Here is a 21,771-nt window from a genome sequence, read left to right on the forward strand (position 1 = left end):
TATTAATAGGTAAACACCTCAACACCTTTTTTTTATTTATTTTTTTTTTTTTTGTAAGACAAAGTTGAAGTTAGGAGAGATGTTTTTTTACTTTTATATTACTATGGATTTTATCTCATATTTTACTTACAAAGGTCAAAGTATTTGATCGAAAACAATTAAATGAAAGCAGTTTTCCCACTGAATTGTAATTATGTGGATCAAAATCCCTGGATATGAAAGTTCAGATGGCAGCGTATCTACTGGCTTAGTAAAATAGTACTTTGAGGATTTACATGAAATTGTAACAATCAAAAGTTACATTTTTGACTTCGTGTCAAAGTTCAGTTGAGAAGAGTACAGATATTCGAGTGAAGTACTGCGATGAAGTTTAATCTACTAAACCCGTGCTTGTCCGCGCAGCATCAGACGCAGTTCCTCTTGTGACCGTTAGATGGCGCCTCACTCCTCACATTCACTCACAGCAGAAGCACCTCCGTCCCCCGCTGTCTGCACATCATATCATAAACCGCTACCATTACTGTCAGCGAGCTAACAACATACCCTTCCAAAACAGGATCTTACAAACGGCCGAGGTAAGGAAACGACACTTGAACCAACGACTCGTATTATACCTCTATAAAGCGACGTGGTTGAACATACGTGGTCACAATGATTTGATTAATCCTCGGCTGGATTTTCCAAACATCTGTTTCGTGAGAGACGCGTTAGCCAGCTTTAGCAAAATAACAACAAGCCTTAAAATTTTCCTCCACAAAGAATCAGCTTTTCGAGACCGTGTTGGTGTTTGCGTGAAGCGTTTGCAGATAACATTAATATTCACGAAATTGCGTTGGATGGCAGTTGTGAACAGGAGTGATCAAAGCATATAACGTTACACATCTGATATTCACATGAGATGAGTTTGGGTATTATGAAGTTGGGTTATTCTACAGAATAGGCGCATTTTTTCTGTTTTAATAAGATTTAAAGTAAAATTTCAAAACATTCATTAAAACAATGTCTCAGTGAACTGTGAAATCAATCATTTGTAATGTTTGCTGGCACAGGATTGATAAAACAGGGTTGACAGTTTTTAGTTCAAGTTGAGAATACAAGTTCACAAAACTATAAATTACTTATTTAGAGAATTTAATGCTGTGTTTCAACAAATACCCACACTTTTTAAATGTTTACTATACATGTTAATCTAAACAGAGCTGACCTTTTAGGATTTAACTACTAACATGAGTAACAAAAAGACCTAGTTGTTTCCCTTCAATAATTTTAATGTTAAACTTGAACCATTTTAATAATAAATCACGTATATATTTGTATATTAGACTTCTATGTTTTATTTATATATATTAACATCCTTAATGTTGTATGTATTGTTGTTATATAGCAAGAAGTTATACATATGTGAGTGGGGGAAATGACTCATCTATGCGAACAAAGAAAAAAAGCATAAAAATAAAGTTACTGGATTGTGTTTTTGTGTTTAAAGTTGGCATAACCCATTGAATGTTGAAGTCGTTTTTTACACGTGTATTTGAGAGACAAAAATGGCACATGTTTTGTTGAATGACCCAGTTACTGAAGAATTCAGCATCCTTTATTCGTTTCCATCCTGTCTGTTTGACAGTTGACAAGTGAAACCTGTAAAATTACTGGCTGTGTTTCAACATTTAGTGAGCTCTGCCCAGACAGTATTTTTGGGCATCAAAGGAACATGCAAACTGTTCTTATCCAAAAATGCAGTCTAGGTTTTGACAGCTAGCCTATTGTGAGATGTTTAAATCCATATGCCTACAATGAAAGTAGTTATTTTCATACAAGCACATTAGATGTCAGCTGTGCTGCTTTGTTTTAACAAATGATATTTTGTATCCACTGACTTGTGTTTTCATGTTGCTTGGGTTTTTGTGTCTAAAATAGTTTGCCTTGTTTTGAGAGCGTGGCATAAGATGGTCTCTGGAGGGCTTTTCCCTGTGGAATGAGCCATTGGGGTATGATTTGAAATCTAGCTGTGGGTGAACTGGATACATTTGGCTGTTTTTTTATTTGTCAGGCTTCATGTGCAAAAATATGATTATCATTTTTCATTCCTTAGTTTATGGAACATGATCAGATGCAACTTACAGCTAACACATGGGTATGGAAAATATCCACAGGCTTGTATAAAGTGTGGTGGACCTTTTTGTTTTTAAACTGCTTTCAAATTCAATATAACCTAGTCTGAGAGAAAATTATTTCAATTAGTCCCATAGTTTGGACAAAAACAAATGTGTTTTCACTAATGCACTTGCATATGAGTCTATGTTACAAGGCATTTCACTAGGATAAATACTAATAATAATAAAGTTCAAATAAATAATAATTGTGCTCAGAAGTTTAAATGTGAGCTGAACATTTCTGCTTTTAAACCCTCCTGAATAATTTGCCCCTTAATTTCATTGTAAAGGCCCCAATGAACTCATGGCGAAGATCTTTTCATAAAAACATATAAAACAGTGTCATTGGCGCTTTCAGTTAGAATTACTACTTCAGTTTGAACATAAATCGTGAACCGAACCCCAGAATAACCATTTTGAGTTCCCCAAAGAATCTTTCAGTGAACAGTTCTTAAAAGAAAAACTTCTTTGTTAGTGTAAGAATATTTTAATATTTTTTTTAGACTAATCTAAATAACTTTTTGTTGAAAGGAATTTTCATCTTCACAGAACCATTGACTACGTTTACATGCTGTTAAAATTCGGGTTACAAAATATTGGAGGGGTTTTTTTTTCAACCGGGCCACTCCTGCTCAGACTTGACACACGCAGGTTACCGGATTGACGACACCAACAGGAACGAGCGAACTTGACAATGAATGAAATTAAATGCGCTGTGATTTCTAACAGCTGGCAACCCGGGGTGCTGAAATACAAACTGGATACTGGAACAGAGACCAATATTCCTGCCCGGAATGTACATTTTAAAAGAAGTATAACTGACTTTAGCATTGTTTTTTTTACATAAACAAGTATGTTAACTTAGCATGTTTCTTAAAAATCTGCAAACATATTATGGCAAAGGGCTCTAGAGTGCGACGAGAAAGATCAGAGGTCGCACCGGTGCGACCAGCCGTTCAGCGCTGCTGCGATGTTCTTTCAAAATAATGCCAAAAAAGAGAACATCAATGTCATCTAGACACTGATCTTGTTTACATCAAAACTGAAACCAAGCCGTTCACACAGAACGCATATTTAGCGCATTTTCTAGAGGGACATCTTTTATCACCGTTGCACTCGCATCTCGCACAGGAGAGCTGCATGTTCAGAAAGCCATGTAAAATGAATGTAAGTTCAACTTTTTAAAAGCATATCCCAAGACTTTTTGGTGGGTTTTTCCCCATCCCACTGCCTCTCATGGTTTTTAAATGTAAAATATACTCTGTGTGATTGGCTTTCCGCCCTTTGTATTAAACAGGGGTCGGCAACCTACGACACTCGTGCCAACAGTGGCATGCAGATAATCGCTGGCACGCGAGCAATAGGGAAAACTGCGTACTGACGTACATTTTGAAATTTTTACAGTGATGAAAATTTTTGAGAGAGGCCGAGAGATGCATAAATTGTCTGCATCTGTCTCTCTCTACAAACAATGAAGCATTTTTGCCCCCTTGTTGTTGAAAAATATAATGTAGCGATTCAGGATCAATGAATAAAAGTCGCATGGCAGCACTGACAAGTTTATGAGCTTCTGAATCTCAGATCTCTGTGTGCGAGTGCTGTGTGTGTGCGCGCACATGCGCATCAATTAAAGCCGCGCACAAGCACAGTAATGGTGGTTAAACTGAACTGTTTTAATGCATTGGCCTTGCCACACACACGGCACACAGTTTACCTTTTTTTATATTCATTAAAAATATTTAGAAACTATTTGCATCAAATAGTTTTTTATTGTTTTTTTATTGTGTCTAACTTTTGTGCTGGTGCACCTAAGAAGTTAGTCGCACCAGTGCAACCAGTGCAAAAAGTTAGTCTAGAGCCCTGTGGTATTATGGTACAAATCAGTTTCAGATACCAATTCCAGATATATATTAATGTTTTATATTACCTGCATAATTATGTACATAAAGAAGTATATTTTGTGTTGGATCAGTCGCCTGTCAGTCACAAGTGTGTCATATATTTAGATCAGTGGTATTGTAATCGCCCATGGAGCATCGGTAGTTAGAAGGTGTTTACAAGCCAGAGCAAACTTTTCCAGAGAATTTACCTTGGCAAGCTGTTTTGAACTCCAAACAAACTTCATTTTGATATGATTTTGGAATGGTGTCACATAAGTTCATTCTTCGATCACGCTTGAGGTATTTCAGGGCATTATTATAAAACTGAATGAAGAGTCAGAATCATTGAGTGTGGAGATCAACAGCACAACGCAGATGGTATTGAGAGAGCAAAACTTTTTTTGATGTTTCAAAGAATGCTGAACACTCCAGATGGTCCCAGACAGTCCTTCCCCTGTGGAGCCCTTTCCCTGGGGAATGCCCTGTGCATCTCACCATAGTAGAGACAACTAGAGAGTGAAGTCATCTGGAGTAAGGCTGCATCTGTTTTGTTTCTTGGGTAAAATTGGTTTCTTGCTGGAGTTTATCTTGGTTAAGGGCTCGAGTTGGTAGATCTTTTTATGCATTTGATGTTGTCCTTTGAGGAAACTCTTTAATGTAGACCCCGTTTGTTGCTGTGGGGGTCCAGAGATCTTATGCTTGTGAGTCCGAGTCTCCATAACAAACGAGGTTTGCATGCATTTGGTAGGCTGGGCATGTGAAGGAGAAACACTTGGTTTGCAATCCATCAAAGATTGAAGTAGGTCATAGAAGAATGTGGAAACTGCTCTCAGATTAAAATAGCTCAGCCTATACCATGGCAGTCAGGCCACATCTTTCCCACATCTACCGTGCATTTCCTGTTGTTGAAAAGAGGACGTGAGACTCTGGGTTTTTCGTGCTGTCATAGATGCTTGCATGCTACCTGTAATCCTGCCACATGAGTTTCAGATAGTTGCCTGACGCTCTGACTGGATAAGGACACATCAATCCCTCTGAATTTCTGCACTCTTTCATCATCCCGCCATTAGCACCTGAGCTGACAAATGGGTCGGGCATGCCTGGCCGCTCTGTTCTTAGCTGGGCTGTCTCTTTGTCATTGAGGTTGAGAGATGGGAGGACATGAATTCATTAACGACATCCACACCAGGGAAACACCAGAGATTAAAATGGATCTGACGTTAAAGGGGACATCAGATGCCCTTTTTCCACAAATTGGTATGATAACAAATTGGTATGCAACATATTTTGGTTAAAAATCCTCAGTGGTTGTGTACACCAACACAATTTTTACCTTGTCAAAAACAGCTTTGTACACAGCGACCCGTTTCAGTGCACGTCTCTTTAAATGCTAATGAGCTCTACTCACCCCGCCCCTCCCTTCTGTGGAAGAGGAAAGACGATTTGCAAATAATCGTAAGAGTAATAAAGTGTGGGAATGGATCATGAACTGTGGGTACTGATCCATCCTAGAGTATGAACTTTTTAGCAAAACTTGCCTTGAATTGTCCCTTGTTCAGAAAACAATCTGGAGTAAAATGATTTGTGCAGACAGAGGCAGATCGGATTGCATATTCCCTGTAAAAACTAAAATAATCCAGTTCATCTTCAGCGGCTCAGTAGTAAATGACGATTGCTATGTTCATTCTGACATCCAACAACAAAACACCTCAACTGCTTAGGAGACATTCTTGTCTACACCTGCTGTGGCGTCGAAACAAGGACAGACTGTTTACAGCTCACTCAAGTGTCCGTCAACAGTCGTGGGAGGGGCCTGTGCAAAGTGATGTCACTTTGCCAAGATTCTGTGACCGGCTTGCTCTGAGAAAGTGTTTATGATTTGTGGGGATTAAAAAGAAAAAAAAGTACTGGGTGTAAAATGTGAAAATGATTTGAAAATGTACTGCATAAATGTAAGTTTATTATAAGTATCATTATAAGTTTAATATCAGCCTAACAGTATTGTCTGCCTGACTGGTGATCTGTGTTTTAAAAATATTTATAACACAATATGTTGCACATATCATCTTGCGTGATGTTACAATCACTTGGTTGTCACTTGTTGTCATATTAATGTCATCTAAAATCCATCATTCACTGTCCTACTGGCTGAATGTCTCAGTAGGTGATGGATGGGAAGAGACAGTTTAATAAACAAAATAAGCAGGATTTTTATGATTTATGCATAAATGTGAATGGTGCTTGCGTAACCATACAAAGGTTGACACTTATATTGTTTCTAAGGTGTTCCAAAAGATGATTTCTAGCACATTGCTTGGGGGTAGTAGAATGTTCTGGATGATTATTAAGTGGTTTAAATTAAGAGTTTACCCAGTTTCTATTCTATTCTGGTCTATAAATATGGCATGAGTCTTTGTTTCAATGTCATTTTTGATCCAAATGGAGATTTTTGAGAATGGAGGTTATTCACAGTATGAAAGTGACATTTATTTGTGAGAAAGTATCATTTTTAGATAGAAAATCTTGAATTTTCATCAGTGCATTCTGCATTCTTATTTAGGGTGAAAGATGAGGAACGCTGAGAAAAAAGGCTTTTTTCCCACAGTGTTCTCGAATGAGGGAGGGAGAACACCGTCTTCCAGCTGTGTGGGTGTTTTGACAGGAGAACACACGGAGGCCAGGGCCCCGAGATGATATTACAGCAAAAACATAAGCAGAGATTCGATCGCAGAGGAAGAAATGACAGGGAACAAAACCGAGAAAGAGAAGAAAAACCAAGCTGCAGTGGATCTCGGTGAATGCGAGCGATAGAAATGAGGACGCATGGAGGGGGTGGGCCAGCCCACACTAGTTCTCCTTTTTGAACCCCTCAGAGGACTGAATGTCTGTTTTATTGTACCTGCTTATATTTCTCTCATTCTGCCAGACCCACACCTCTCCCACACACACACACACACACACACAGAGAGTCTCCAATCTGAAAAAGAAACTACATGAAAAACTGAGGCTCAGAGCAGAATGGAGATATGTAATCTTGCGGGCAGGCTTTCCATGAATAACGTCTGAAACATTTTATATTTATAAGCTTATTAGCTGTATTCAGTATTCAATCTGTACAGGTAAACTATTTTCAGTGTAATATAATTATATAACAATGACCTGAAATTTTTTTTTTTGAGTCAAAAGTTTGTTGCCAGTTAGGCTTTTACTATAATTAGCATTAGGGAAAAACACAAGAATATCAAGGAATTTTGAAATAGTGATTTTTGTAGAATTTTAAATTGTATGGAAATTAGAAAATGTTATTTTTGTGTGTTGAATTGAGGTCTGTGTGTGTGTGTGTGTGTGCGTGCGTGTGTGTGTGTGTGTGTTATGTATGTATTTACATATACATTGCACTTTGTGATCTCTATACGAGAGGCAATATCTGCAAAAAAATGTTTTATAATTCATAAATACTTGTATATATCATAACGAGAAATATCAGGAATTTGTAAAATGGCGCAGCCTTGTGAAAGTCATGGAAATAAAAAATAGAAATATAGTTATGCTCAACTCAAATATGCTACAAATATATAAAAATACATTTATATATTTATATAACAGTTCATAATTCATATCCAAAATATCAGTTTATTATTTGACACTTAACAATACTAATTATTACCGTATTTTTCGGACTATAAGTCGCACCTGAGTATAAGTCGCATCAGTCCAAAAATACGTCATGATGAGGAAAAACACATATATAAGTCACATTGGACTATAAGTCGCATTTATTTAGAACCAAGAATCAAGAGAAAACATTACCGTCTACAGCTGCAAGAGGGCACTCTATGCTGCTCAGTGTAGACAGTATAGAGCGCCCTCTGGCGGCTGGAGATGGTAATGTTTTCTGTTAGTTCATTTCTCTCGGTTCATGTCAAATTAATTTTGATAAGTCGCACCTGACTATAAGTCACAGGACCAGCCAAACTATGAAAAAAAGTGCGACTTATAGTCCAGAAAATACGGTATATAAATATAAAATATTTACATAATAGGTCTAATAATTATATTAAATAAATAACATATAAAATACACATTATAAAATATTGGGGATTGGTTGAAATTTGTTGATTGATTGAAAGGGCCTTTTAACTTGACTTGTGCTTATTTTCTGTCTGAATGTAAAGTAATCATTCTGCCTGTTCTCAAATGATACTCAAAGTCAAGGAAATTCATTGGTCAAAAGCTGTGGGTAGTATGTGCGCTGACATTCTGTATGAAGTCTAACATTTCCCAACTCTGTTTTTCCTGCAAGGTGTTGATGGAGGGGCTACTGAGAGGTGTTTGGGAAGGACACTATGTTTCCCTGTGTCTCCTCCTGGCCCTCTTCTGATCCCCCTGCCGCTCTGGGCCATGCTCCGCCCATTCAGCCGGTACAGCCACCCAATCAGCCACTGCCTGACCTGCTGCGGAGCTGTGTTGTGCTCCCTTCCCCATCCACGCGCCTGAGCCCCTGTACCAACGAGATGGAGTCTATGATTGTGGTGACAGAGTATGAGCCCAGTGGTGGCTCAGGGCAGGAGGGCGGAGAGGATGAGGAGGTGGAGGACATGGACAGCACGGAAACGCCAGAGACGACGTTGTCAGGTCCGGTACCGCCCTTCCGTATGGCCTCCTGTGATCTTTTATCCCACACGTTTGGTCGCCTGGAAGCGCTTTCCCCAGAACCTCAGGAGCACAGAGGTAGACTCAGCCTCTCCGACAGGAAGCTGTCGCTACAGGAACGATCGCAGACGCTTTCATCGCCCTGTGGTTCTCCAGGGCTGAACGGACGCTATATTTACCCATCGCTGCCCTACTCGCCAATCACCTCCCCTCACTCGTCTCCACGCCTCCCTCGAAGACCAACCGTGGAGTCTCATCGTGTCTCCATCACAGACCTGCAGGTAGGGGGCCGGAGTTAATAGCAACTTTAGTGAAGTCCCTAACAAAAATATCAAACAATTAAACCTTTAAATAAAATATTATATAATATTTATTAGCTAAATTATTAATATAAATTACTTCAAAATAATATTAAATATATATATTAAATATTACATAATAAATATATTATAAGATAATTGATCAAATATACATTATAAAGCAATGGGGCTAAAAATTGCTGCTTGTGATCACGACATTTTAAATAGCCTGAGATAATTTGAGCTGCTTGTGTGAGAACTGATGTTGTCTTTGAGGAGAACATTTCCTTTTCTTCATTCTCTGGATTGGCTTCAAGTCTGTGCGTAGCTTTAGCTTGTGTACCTTTCTCGGTTCAAGTCAGTGTTATTTTAGTATCACTGATATGCTATTATATTTTTTGTTAATATTTTGAATTCAATGACATTTTGTAAAATATTTTCTGTTTTCAAAGTTTTAGTAATTTTGTAGTGTATTTTTGCAATTTTTTTAGTTTTTATCTATATAGTTTTTATTTATTTGTATTTTTTTTTTTTTTTTGTTATTTTAGTACTTCAAATTAAGCTAACTTTCAATTAAAATTGCTTTTATTTTTAGTTAACTATAATAACCCTGGCTCAAATTCTCCCTTGTTAATACTTCTGCTAATGCTTTTGATTCTTTGAACCTGGAATGCTGCCAGCATCATTCTTGATGAGAGAATCAAGTTTGCATTTGCTGTGGTCTTTGGCCACACAGGCTGAAGTAGTTGTCTTTCTCCAGTGACTACAGTTCCTTAAAGAAGTCCTCAGTACCACTGATTGATATCATTTGTTTCTTTATTTCAAAAGGACTGCGTGCAGCTCAACCAGTACAAGCTGAAAGATGAGATCGGAAAGGTATGTTTAATTTTCATTTATTATTGATGTATAGATAATTTCCTGCCAAGGCTGGGATGAATGTATACTTTGCTGAAAGATTAATTTGAGCTATTTTCCTTGCTGCAGAAAAAAAAAAAAAAATTCACAAAAAATGTGTAAAGTAACAAAATATGTGAAGTTGGTCATCAATGCAAAATTAACGACATTAAATTATCCCACATTTGACTTTTTCTGGATCTTGGCTAATAAATAAATAAATACACATTAACTTTTTGGGGTCTTTAAAGTTTTTAAATGTTTTTGGAAGAAGTTTCTTATGCTCATCAAGGCTGCATTTATTATAAAAAAACCTTTAAAACAGTAATAATTGTGAAATAATATTGCAATTTGAAATATTGGGTTTCTGTTTTCATATGTTTTGAAATGTAATTAATTCCTGTGATGGCAAAGCTGAGTTTGGTGCTCAGGAAACCTACTCTTATTATTATTATTATCAATGTTTAATGTGCCATATAACATCTTTACTGTCACTTTTGATCAATTTAAGCATTTTTGCTAAACAAAGGTATTCAAAACAAAATTTACTGAATTAAATGTTTACTGAACTTAAACTTTTAAACTATAGTGTATATGAAAATTATAAATACAGCAATACAAGAGATAACTATTTACATTACATTGTTAAAAATAAATAGAATGCGGCTGTTGACTGTTCAAAATCAATTTTGCACAGACAGTAGTCTCCCTCCACCTCTTTTTAACAGGGTATTATTGTAATACCATAGAGTTTTAAATTCAGATTATATGAATACTGTAATTATTTGGAACCATGTGGTAAATCTTTTTTTTGGACATGGCATCATTTAAATGCCACGTTGCATAGTACTTTGAGGAATTCCTTGTAAACCATGTGATCCATAATATAACCATGGTCAATTTTTTCTAAGAAGAGTACAATATGATAGGTGCATGTAGTGGATATTCTAAAGCAATAAATAGAGTAATGCAGTGATGCAAGTGAAAGGAGCACTGAAGTGCTTTCACTGTTGCTGTTCCACTAAGCTTCATCTCTGTTCGAGGGCATGGAAAACTGTCAGCTTGGATGGGGAGATTCCTGTTCTGCTCTCATCTCTGTGTCTAAAGGGTTGGATTCCCTGCTGGAACGGCAATCTGCTATCCCAGTTGGGACCTGTGTGTGTGTGTGTGTGTAGGTTTGAGGGAGATGGAGACAGAACAGACGTGGTATTACGCCTGTCTATGGCATTCATCATGATGCCGGCTGTTGCCTACTGGCTTAGTTTGGTTTACATGTTCTCCAGTTAATCAAACGGCACAAATGCTTGGCCACTTTAGCCTCCTGTTTCCCACAGTTTTGCATGTTACTGAGTGTGTCCGTGTTGCGGTTTGATCCAGGTACTAGTTGTCATGATTGACACACCTTGTTTTCCTGATAAAGGGCTCCTATGGAGTTGTCAAGCTGGCGTACAATGAAGACGACAACACATACTATGTGAGTGACACAGTCTCATGATCTTGCACAACTGTATACACACTTCATGTGTGAATAGTAAAGAGCTAACATGCTAGTGTTATCAGTAAGCTTTAAATAATGATTGCCTAGTTCAGGTCGCCTTCAGCAGCCAGTCTTAAAATAGTCACATAGACACTGTCCATGAAGAAGTTCATAAAATAATATTTATGATGTGATTTTTAATTGAAGTACAATGCATTTTAGCACTAGTGCAACAATCTAACTAAACCCATGGCCTCATAATCTAGCTAAATTATCAATAGTTGTATATTACTATATCTCTGTTCTCACTGTTGACTAAACTATTTCTAAATATCCATATCTTAATTATTATTATTATTAATAATAGTAGTATTAATATTAGTTGTAATATTAGCATTATTTCAGTAAAAATAGTAAAAATATATTGGTTTAATATTTTTTTTATTGGTATTTATTTCTCTTTAATTGTTTATAGCTTATTTTATCTTAACTTTTTGTGCAGTTGTAGACTCCAACAATATACAGTATGGCAGCAAAAAGATTGTTGGTATTTGATAAATAATTTATTTAAACATTTTTTATAGAATATCCCAATCTTGATAATAGTGATTATGAACATGCTGTAATAATAATAATATGTAGCTGTAATATTACATTAAATATTAACTTAAAATTGCTACATTTTCTGATTAAATGTTATTTATTTTTTTATATATATATTTTTTGGGGGCAGTTGTAGCCCTCTCTCTGTACTGGCTGTAGAATGGGGCATATGTCGCCCAGCACCAGTAATGACACTGGATATCTGCTCTCACTCGCTCATTCTCACTACTCTCCACAGGCCATGAAAGTGCTGTCCAAGAAACGACTGATGAGGCAGGCTGGGTTCCCGCGTAAGTGTCTGCTTTAAAGCAGATGGAACGCTCAGCGGGGTTTATGATTGAGTGTATGTGTGAGTGTGTGTGTGTGTGTGTGTGTGTGAGGTTGGGGGCACAGTTTCATCAGCTAGCAGAAAGCCCAATACTTCAGCCTTTCACATGATTTTCTCTTGTGCTGGTTTAAACAGGCAGACCTCCTCCTCGTGGGGCAAAATTGGCCCCTGAGGGCCCTCCTCAGCCCAAAGGGCCTCTGGAGCGTGTTTACCAGGAGATAGCTATCCTCAAGAAGCTTGATCACCCTAATGTGGTGAAGCTTGTGGAGGTGGGTGTTTGTATTGTCAATATGCAACCTGTTTCTCCAGACTTTAGTGTGTAATTTATGCACCACTAGTGCAACCAAGTGGAATTTTAAACAATAATGACTTTTTGCAAACAGGTTTCCCATCATCTACTCTTCCTATTAAAATGACATGCATCAAATTAAATTTGACATGAATAAATATAAGGCAGTAAGGAATAGAAATCTAAAAATATTTATTGTGGTTAATGCTTAAAAAAATATACCAGGAAAAACAACTTTTCTGGTTAAGAAAATAATTATTTGCAGTGTACTGATATGTACTGGCCACTTATTATCTAGCAAATAAAAACACTGAAAGAAAGCTTTCCCACAAATTTCTAGTGGACCAATAAGTCAACAAAACTGGGTTGTGATAATTAAATGTTGATGCACGTTGACTTTGATGCAGTCTGTCATATTGATTGGACTGCATTTCTATCCCTCGTACCCTTGTTTTCATTTACATCAAATCAGATATGGCATAATATAAGGTCTATGCTGACTGGTTTCATTCCCTTTCTAAACCTCTTTGATTTTTTTGTGCAGGTGCTGGATGATCCAAGTGAGGACCATCTGTACATGGGTAAGTCTGGCCAGATACTCATTGTTTTGGCAGATGCTACATACTTGCACATGCACAGTTAATTCTACTTCTCTGTGCTAAATGTATGTGAAGTCAGATAGGGTAATGCACAGCATCCTAACACTTTCCTGTGTGCTTTCACAGTGTTTGAGCTTGTCAAGCGAGGGTGAGTAAGCATGTCATTTCTGATTGTAGCGGCGGCCCATGCTGTGCTAGTGTCACTCTGCTAGAGAAACTGTGTCTCGTTCCCCATGTGTTTGCAGAGCAGTGATGGAGGTTCCTACTGATAAGCCCCTGGATGAGGACCAGGCACGCTTCTACTTCCAGGACTTGCTGAGAGGAATTGAGTATTGTGAGTACGGGAATTTAGCTAATGCTTAGTAGTGTGATCAATACTCATGCTTGTTGCTAATAGATCCAGATAATGGGGCAAGGTACATTTACATGGACTCGTGCCACAGGCTGGGCTCTTTATAGTCTCATTGAGCCAAATGTTTAGACTAAAGTCTTGTCAGCATATCTTATACCGGCCAAGAACCACCTACTTAGCAGTGTTATTTTAGTATTATTTATATACCATTAAAGTATTCATTATTATTTTGACTTACCGTATTTTTCGGACTATAAGTCGCACCTGAGTATAAGTCGCATCAGTCCAAAAATATGTTATGATGAGGAAAAAAACATATATAAGTCACACTGGACTATAAGTCGCATTTATTTAGAACCAAGAGGAAACATTACCGTCTCCAGCCTCGAGAGGGCGCTCTATGTCTTCAGTGTAGACTATAGGAGCACTGAGCAGTATAGAGCGCCCTCTCGCGGCTGGAGACGGTAATGTTTTCTCTTGGTTCATTTCTTTTGGTTCATTTCTCTTGATTCATGTCAAATTAATTTTTATAAATAAGTCACACCTGACTATAAGTCGCAGGACCAGCCAAACTATGAAAAAAACTGCGACTTATAGTCTGGAAAATAGTAGTAGTCCTTATTTTTATATTTTCAATATTCAATATCATTTTAGTTTTCATGCTTAGCCCATTGCTCATTCTGTCCAAGAACTGCCAAGTTTGTAGAGTTATTTTAGTATGATTTATACATTATTATGGTATTTATTAATCATTTGTATTAGCTTTACATACATATTCAATTTACATTTCATTCGTTTTGTAATTTGTATTAGTTTTTGTTTATTTGTATATATATATATATATATATATGTGTGTGTGTGTGTGTGTGTGTATAGCTTTAATTAGTTTTATTTCAGTTTTAGTTTTGTTGGTAATTTTGGTACTTAAACTTAAGTTGCCAATACATTTAAAATTTTCATTTAAAGCATTCATGTAATATTTATAATTTTATTTCAGCTTTATTTCTACCAGTTAACAATTTTTTTTAATTTTAATAGGTTTGTTATTAGATAGAAAATAGTAATAGATCAAGAAAGTTTGTGACATTTTTATCTGCAGTATCCTTATACATCAAATTGTGACACTAGTCTTCAAAATGCATTAACTAATGATTAAAAGTGATGGCAACTACTCATCCTCAACAGTGCATTATCAGAAAATCATTCATCGGGACATCAAGCCTTCCAACCTGCTTGTGGGAGAAGATGGCCATGTCAAAATTGCCGACTTTGGGGTCAGTAACCAGTTTGAGGGAGCAGACGCCCTCCTGACCAGCACAATTGGGACGCCAGCATTTCTCGCCCCAGAGACCCTCTCAGAGACCCGCAAGAACTTCTCTGGAAAGGTTAAGAGCTCTATTATACTCTAAGCTAGTTGTAAACATCCTGTTAATTTTCATTGTCAAGTTAATATCGTGTTTTTATAGGCTCTGGATGTTTGGGCGATGGGAGTCACCTTGTACTGTTTTATCTTTGGAGTGGTATGCCCTGTTTAGACTTTTGTATATATCATGAAATATACAAATATATATAAACCGTAACAATTCACCACAACTTTTCAAGACAATGTATAAAACAAATTCGTTTCGACGTGGTCTTTGACGTTACTTCCTTTCTTTACAGTGTCCGTTTATGGATGAGCGTATTTTGAGCCTCCATCAGAAGATCAAGACCCAACCAGTGGAGCTTCCTGAGAAGTGAGTATTTTTCTTGAGCCTGAAAGAGCGTCCCCATTTTGATGTTCTGGCATTGATAGCATTTTTGGCCCACTTCACAGCACAGACATGTCAGATGACTTAAAGGACCTTCTTTTTAAAATGTTGGACAAGAACCCTGAAACCAGAATCGCCGTCCCACAAATCAAGGTCAGTGTGACTTTTATTCCACCAGTGACACCACCTTCAAGTTTAACAAAAGTGATATGTGTGTAATCTCCACACTATATTCATGTCAACAGTATGTTTCCTGAACACTAGCCCGCATCTGTGATAGGTCAGAAAAATAAACAGTTTTGGTCTAGAATTACACTATTGGTTGATGTTTTTGTTTTTTGTTTTTTTGAAACCATACATGCTACCGTTCAAAATGTCGGTATCATACAAATAGAAGTATTCTTTCAAGAAACAAATGTTACTGACCACAAATTATTTGTAATTGGAAGTATATTTTTTCTTATGCTATAATTAGCCTCCATACTTCAAATGCACCACAAACGAAATCCTTCTTTGTTCTTAAAGATGATTTCAAAGCACTTCCTGTGTGAATATAGGATACTCCTGCTGCTAGACACTGTCTTGAGTTAATGAATGATATCAAAGCAGGATTTCTGTTCCATTGTTGTTGTTGCAGGTGCACCCGTGGGTGACGCGGCACGGCGCTGAGCCCCTCCCCCCTGAGGACGCCAACTGCTGCAGCCTGATAGAAGTCACAGAGGAGGAGGTGGAAAACTCTGTCAAGCACATCCCCAGCCTGGCCACCGTGGTAAGATTGCAAGCCGCTTGTGGCATATTTGTTGTTATGAATACACAAAATGTATTCAATGCTAATAACCTCATCAGATGATATAACAGATAAATAATCCACACAGTTAACAGCGCAAGTACTGTTTTTGGAGTTACTTATACTTGCTGCATGCCCTCTGCTGTAGATCTTGGTTAGGACTATGCTGCGCAAACGGTCTTTTGGGAACCCGTTTGATTGGGGCCGCAGGGAAGACAGGAGTCCCGCCGCACCAGGACTCACGCTTTCGTAAGTCTTACTTATTAGAGATGGGCTATAACTGGAACAGATGTCCTGAACGTACACTTGCAACTCTGCAGTGGATTCAGTGGTCATAGAAAATGTAAAATAGTTTAGTTTGTTATTTAATTGGAACTTATAGTATAGGTGTACTATTCTATTTACCCGCACTAGGTCATTCTGTAATACTATAAGGAAGAATCGTCAGTGTGTTTTGAGGTAAAATAGAGCTTAATGTGTATGCAACGTTTCCACAGAAAATAATTTTGACTAGTTTCTCAGTTGCTTAAAAATGAACTAAAAATTAGTTTACAGTAATGCACTTAAAGTAGAAGCCTGGCAGGCAGGCTGTCCATTTATTAATATTTTTATTCCGCAAGGATGCATTTAATTTATCAAAAGTGACAGTCAAGACATATACAATGTTACATAACTGATATTTGACAGTGAATGGCTGCTTAAATTCAGCTTTTTCATCACAAATTACATTTTAAAATATTACACTATATAAAAAAATATATATATAAAATTGTTGTAATATCTCACAAATTTTTCTCACTGTTTTGACTGTTCATTTTATTAAATGAATCCAGCCTTGGTGAGCATAAAAGACTCTTTTCGACTCCAACCTGTTGAATGGAGTGTACATTCTTAATGCACTAAATCTATATGTACTTAAGAAGTGAAATTCTATATAATGTGTGTAGTATCAATGTAATCCTGACATACTAAAATCATCATTGCCATGTGACCTAAAGCGTTAGTTATGATGCTTCAATGCCATTCACAAATCCTCTCCAGTGGCCTCTTGGGATAGTAAAGTGACCATCAGATGCTCACCTCAGATTCTCACTGGAAGTAGAAGGTTGTCTGGGGACTCTTTGCATAAGGTCTAATGTGGGGGTCTCCAAACTCGGTCCTGGAGGGCCTGTGTCCTGCAGAGCTTAGCTTTGAAGAGTCATTTTTCTCATTTTATGACTCATGAGTGCCCCCTTGCAGCTATGTTTTCCTGGTTGAAGCTATCATTACAATGCTTTGCTAGCAGCGCTTAAATGAAGGGATAGTCCACCCAAAACTTACAATTTCGTCATCTTTTACTTACCTTTCATGTCATTTTAAACCTGTATGACTGACTTACTTATGCAGAACATAAAAGAAGATATCTTGAAAAATGTGGGTTACCAAGTAGTTGATGGTGGCACTATTTTTTACATACTATGGAAGTCAGTGGCTACCGTCAACTGTTTGGTCACCAACATTCTTCAAGATTCTTAAAAATAGAAGAAATTCATACAAGTTTGTAATGACTTGAGGGTGAGCAGAATTTTCATTTTAGAGTAAACTATCCCTTTAACCTATTTCTATTGTTGTTGATATTTAATAAACAAGGGAAAAGCATCAGTCATTTTCTGTGGTAATCGTTAGCATATTTGAGTTATATTTAATAAAATATACATTTAAGGCTTTTTTAGTCAGGAATATTTAATAGTAACGCTCCGATTTAAGAATTATTGCATATCCGAATCTCTCCTGCCATCTAGAAAAGGGAGAGCAGGGAGTTTGCAATACTGCCGCAATCTCTGTACCCCCAAGTAAAGCTCCGCTAGCCTGTTAGCACTGTTAGCATGATCTGCACTTAAAAGGTATGGATGGTGTGGTGTTATTTGCATGCTCAAAACTATTATCATTCAAATGGCTTAATGAATAACAAGCTTTTCCGCTTGTATTTTCCTACCTGATAAACAGCTTTTTATGCATGTAATATTTAAAATATTCAGGATATTTCCTCTTAAAAACATTAGTAGTTGTACAGGCTACTTTTAATAATCAACCCTTAGTACATCAAGCATTTATATTTTGCGTGTAATGTTTTAACAGATCAAAAATAAGCTCATTTATCTCCTATAAGTTCATGGGGAGTTCAGGATGATGTTTTCCAGGTCCTTCTAAATCTTGGAGCATCCTGATTTGCCGCCCAACCATGGTCATTTTTTTTACAAGGACGCTGATTGGTTTATCGGACTGGGTGCATTTTGCATGCGGCGCTGCAGACCTGGCCGTCCCAGTCTAACCCCTTCGCAAAAAAACATGGTAGTCAGTCATTTTCATGTGCCTCCTTCCGACCCGAGCATATGACTGATGCGATGCCATGAACTCCCCCTCGCGCTGACTTAATTTCCCCGCTGCCTAACAATTCTAGCTGCACTTAACAACAAGTCTGCATTGCCATAGACAGGTTGACACGCCTGGAATGTGCAGTTATTTTAAACCTCCACATTTGTCTGTTTCCTAGGAAACAAGAGAGCGAGGAAGGCATGCGAAGCATGGACCTGCCCTTCGTGGGCGAGGATGAAGTTCTTTCCTGATAGTTGTGGGTGTCTTTCTGTGCAAGGATGGGGCTGTCTTGGCTTCCGGAAGGCCAGGATATGGACCTGGGGCTGGGGCGTGGATGGAAAGATGGAAGAGAGGAAGAAGCTCTTGTTGGGTTGTTGATGTGGAGGGTGCCCACCTGCTCATGCATGCTTTTGTACAGTCCACAGCAGCATGCACTGTATCTGTCCGCCCAGGTTTCTGCCATCTCTCAGGACCTGTTTGCTGTGTGCGTGTGTGGTTTTACTCTCCTCTATGGCACAGAGACTCTGCTTTACTCCCCTACTTCCGCTAGGGGGCGCCACCAGAAAGCAAACCAGATTTTTGGGGGGAAAAGATTTACAATTCATCACTCATTAATTAGAGAGACATGCTACTTTATTGAAGTTCTACAGATCTTAAAGATTATTAGAACTGAATTTGAAAGTGATAAAATAAAGACTTTCATCAGAAATTAATTTCTCGAAAACATCAGGTTTGATCAAATTAAAATTAATGAATTAATAATAAAATGTATGCAAGTATACAAAAATGAACACATTAAATAATAAATAGCTTTAAATACTGAAAATCTTCAAATTTGCCGACAATAACCTCTAAGAAGTTTTTAGAATAAATTTTTCATTTCTTAGATTTTTCCATCAGTCATTAATTAGGGAGACGTGCTGCTTTATTGCAGTTTTACAGATCTTGTTAGATTTTTAGAGTTGGGTTTAAAAATGATAAATGGAAGAAAAAAAAAAACTCAGACTTTCATCAGAAATTAATTTCAACTTCAACTGAAATTCTTCTCAAAATCAAGTGTGCTTAATCAAATTAAGTAAAAATGTTTAAAAAAAAATTTAAAATAATTTTTTAATAATTCAACTTCTTAAAATTCCTGGTCAGGAAATGTGTTTAATGTCATTTAGGAAAATTGCAGATATGTTCGTATGTGTGTGTTTGTTTATATATCAAAACACACAGCTTTGTGTTTATATTAATGACAGCGCTGTAGATGGTGAACAGGACCAAACCTGGAAACTATCTCTCTTTTCCTTTCTTTTTTAACAACAAAGAGAGAGATTTATGGTCATAGCATGGTTTTGAATAGTAGGTTAATTATTTAGTGCACAAATAACCTTTGGGAATGCCACAAAAGGCATTGTGACCATTCTTCTTGTATGTACTTGACCCTTTTGACCCCCTTGACCCATGAAGGTAACAGTTTCTTACTGTAATTTCACTTTGTTTTCCTGTTTAGAGTTACCAAAATGACATATAGTGGTTCATTTCTGACTTCTTCATGATCAGAGTGAGTTCGTTGTCAGCATTTCTATATAGGATGCATACTCTATGAAGTTCTTGAGGAAATACAATAACTTTGTGCAATCTATGCATGACTTTTCATTTTAGTAATCAGTGTTTGTCAGTTTTGACACAGATATATGCCTTACATTTTCATACTCATAACTGTAGCATAGATCATCAGTACACGTGTGTAGAGTTTTTTGGTATGCTAGAATTGTAGATAAAGTAGGATTGGAAATCTTAGATAAGCTGTTCTAGACAGTGTAGAACTATAGTAACTTGCTTAAGCTCAGTTTTAAAGTTAGCAAAAGTAGTCCAAAGCCCTGTTGAGATTTTCTCAATGTGCACTATGGTCATGTATCTCCTGTGTTGATTATTTTTCTATGATTGTTTGTTTGTTTGTTTGCTCTATTTAGCTGTAGTTTCAAAATGTTGGCGTGATGGTGCTTTTCCACCACTGAAATTAATAACATATTTCATGCTTCCATGTATCAGGGGAGTCTTTTCTGCACAAGTAGGTTGAATGTATGTTGTTGGTTTACCTTGTAATACTATAAGTATTGACTATAAGTCAACTTTATTTTCTTCACTTTTTATGTTTCCCTGCATGTTAACCTCTGCTGTATTTTATAGTACTTGTTTTCTGTGACTTTCTTTCTCTCTAAGACTTTTATTTGAATCTCTTGTGTAGGTACTATTACTATGCATAAGAAATCTCACATTGTGGTGCAGTTCTGGACTGTGTAAGTCAGCTGGTTGTGTCTTCTATTGGATATTGAATGTTGAAGAAAACTTGTAATATTGACTTAAATATGCATGTGCACCAAACGAAGCTGGTTAAACAATAGCACTATTGCATATGTAAGCGAACATTTTAACAGATTTTGATGACCTTTAAATAATATATTCAGGACTAGAGAAGCACCGTTCCCCTTTTTTGAGTAAGTGTTTATAAGGAAAATCTGAAAATACATGATTTATCTTTTGCACGTTAGAATGTTTAGCAGAAATCAGATGATGCATGTTTAATGAAAATTTTACATGAAGGATGAGGCCGTTTTCTGTACATTCAAAACTAGAAGCAAAATTCATCAGCTGAAATCAAAGACAGCATTTTTTTTGTTTCCTATGTACAGCCACTTTCTCAAAGAAGGACATTGCAAACGCTATGTTGAATAGAGCTGTATATTGAAGGGAACGCTGTATTGTATATTTTTAACTTCTTAATATCATTCCTCACTGTTTCTGCCCAGTATTTCTTGAAGGGCTAGAGTAAATGTTTGCATCCATATCACACTAGCAACTGCATTTGAGCACTGTTGAGAGGGCTGTTTACAGCGATGTTACGTAAATGCATGCCGTCACAATCACGCAGTTTCATTCAGCATGTTTTGGAAGCATGTTTGAGCTCTTTTACAGCATCTTCTGATCATTGCTGGTCATTCTATATATTGTATCCAGTTGATTATTTGAATAAATTAAAGTTGCCTTTACTTTTGTTTTATTTTTATTCATGCGTTATTAAAAGTAGTAACAGTTGAAATAGTATTGTTTCGACATGGTTAAATGCTTTCAATCTTATCTGTAAAATGTAGAACATTTCTGTAAACATTTATCTTGTAGTTCAATACCCCCCCCCCCCCCCCCACCCTGTTTTTAATAATAATTTTCTAAAAATTAAAAATTTATAAAAATAAAATGTCAGGGAGTAATATTAAATATTACAGGGGGTGTATAGTAAATAGTACAGGGATGATTCACCAAAAATAACAATTCTGTCATCATTTACTCACCTTTAAATTGTTC

At 37.0% G+C, this 21,771-nt stretch overlaps 1 protein-coding gene across 1 annotated transcript; it reads left to right on the top strand.

The window, feature by feature from the left end:
* Window positions 1-72: 72 nt before the first annotated feature.
* Window positions 73-21,458, top strand: LOC127941957 (calcium/calmodulin-dependent protein kinase kinase 2-like). Its single transcript, XM_052537443.1, has 16 exons — window positions 73-575; window positions 8,337-8,967; window positions 9,814-9,861; window positions 11,300-11,353; window positions 12,198-12,249; window positions 12,423-12,556; window positions 13,121-13,157; window positions 13,302-13,323; window positions 13,421-13,509; window positions 14,713-14,912; window positions 14,994-15,047; window positions 15,190-15,263; window positions 15,344-15,431; window positions 15,916-16,047; window positions 16,214-16,314; window positions 18,599-21,458. Exons 2-16 carry the CDS (start codon window positions 8,380-8,382, stop codon window positions 18,669-18,671), a joined length of 1,746 nt encoding a protein of 581 aa, XP_052393403.1. The 5' UTR covers window positions 73-575; window positions 8,337-8,379; the 3' UTR covers window positions 18,672-21,458.
* The last annotated feature ends 313 nt before the right edge of the window (window positions 21,459-21,771 follow it).

The sequence above is a fragment of the Carassius gibelio genome, chromosome A21, assembly GCF_023724105.1.
Source record: "Carassius gibelio isolate Cgi1373 ecotype wild population from Czech Republic chromosome A21, carGib1.2-hapl.c, whole genome shotgun sequence".
Taxonomy (NCBI): Eukaryota; Metazoa; Chordata; class Actinopteri; order Cypriniformes; family Cyprinidae; genus Carassius; species Carassius gibelio.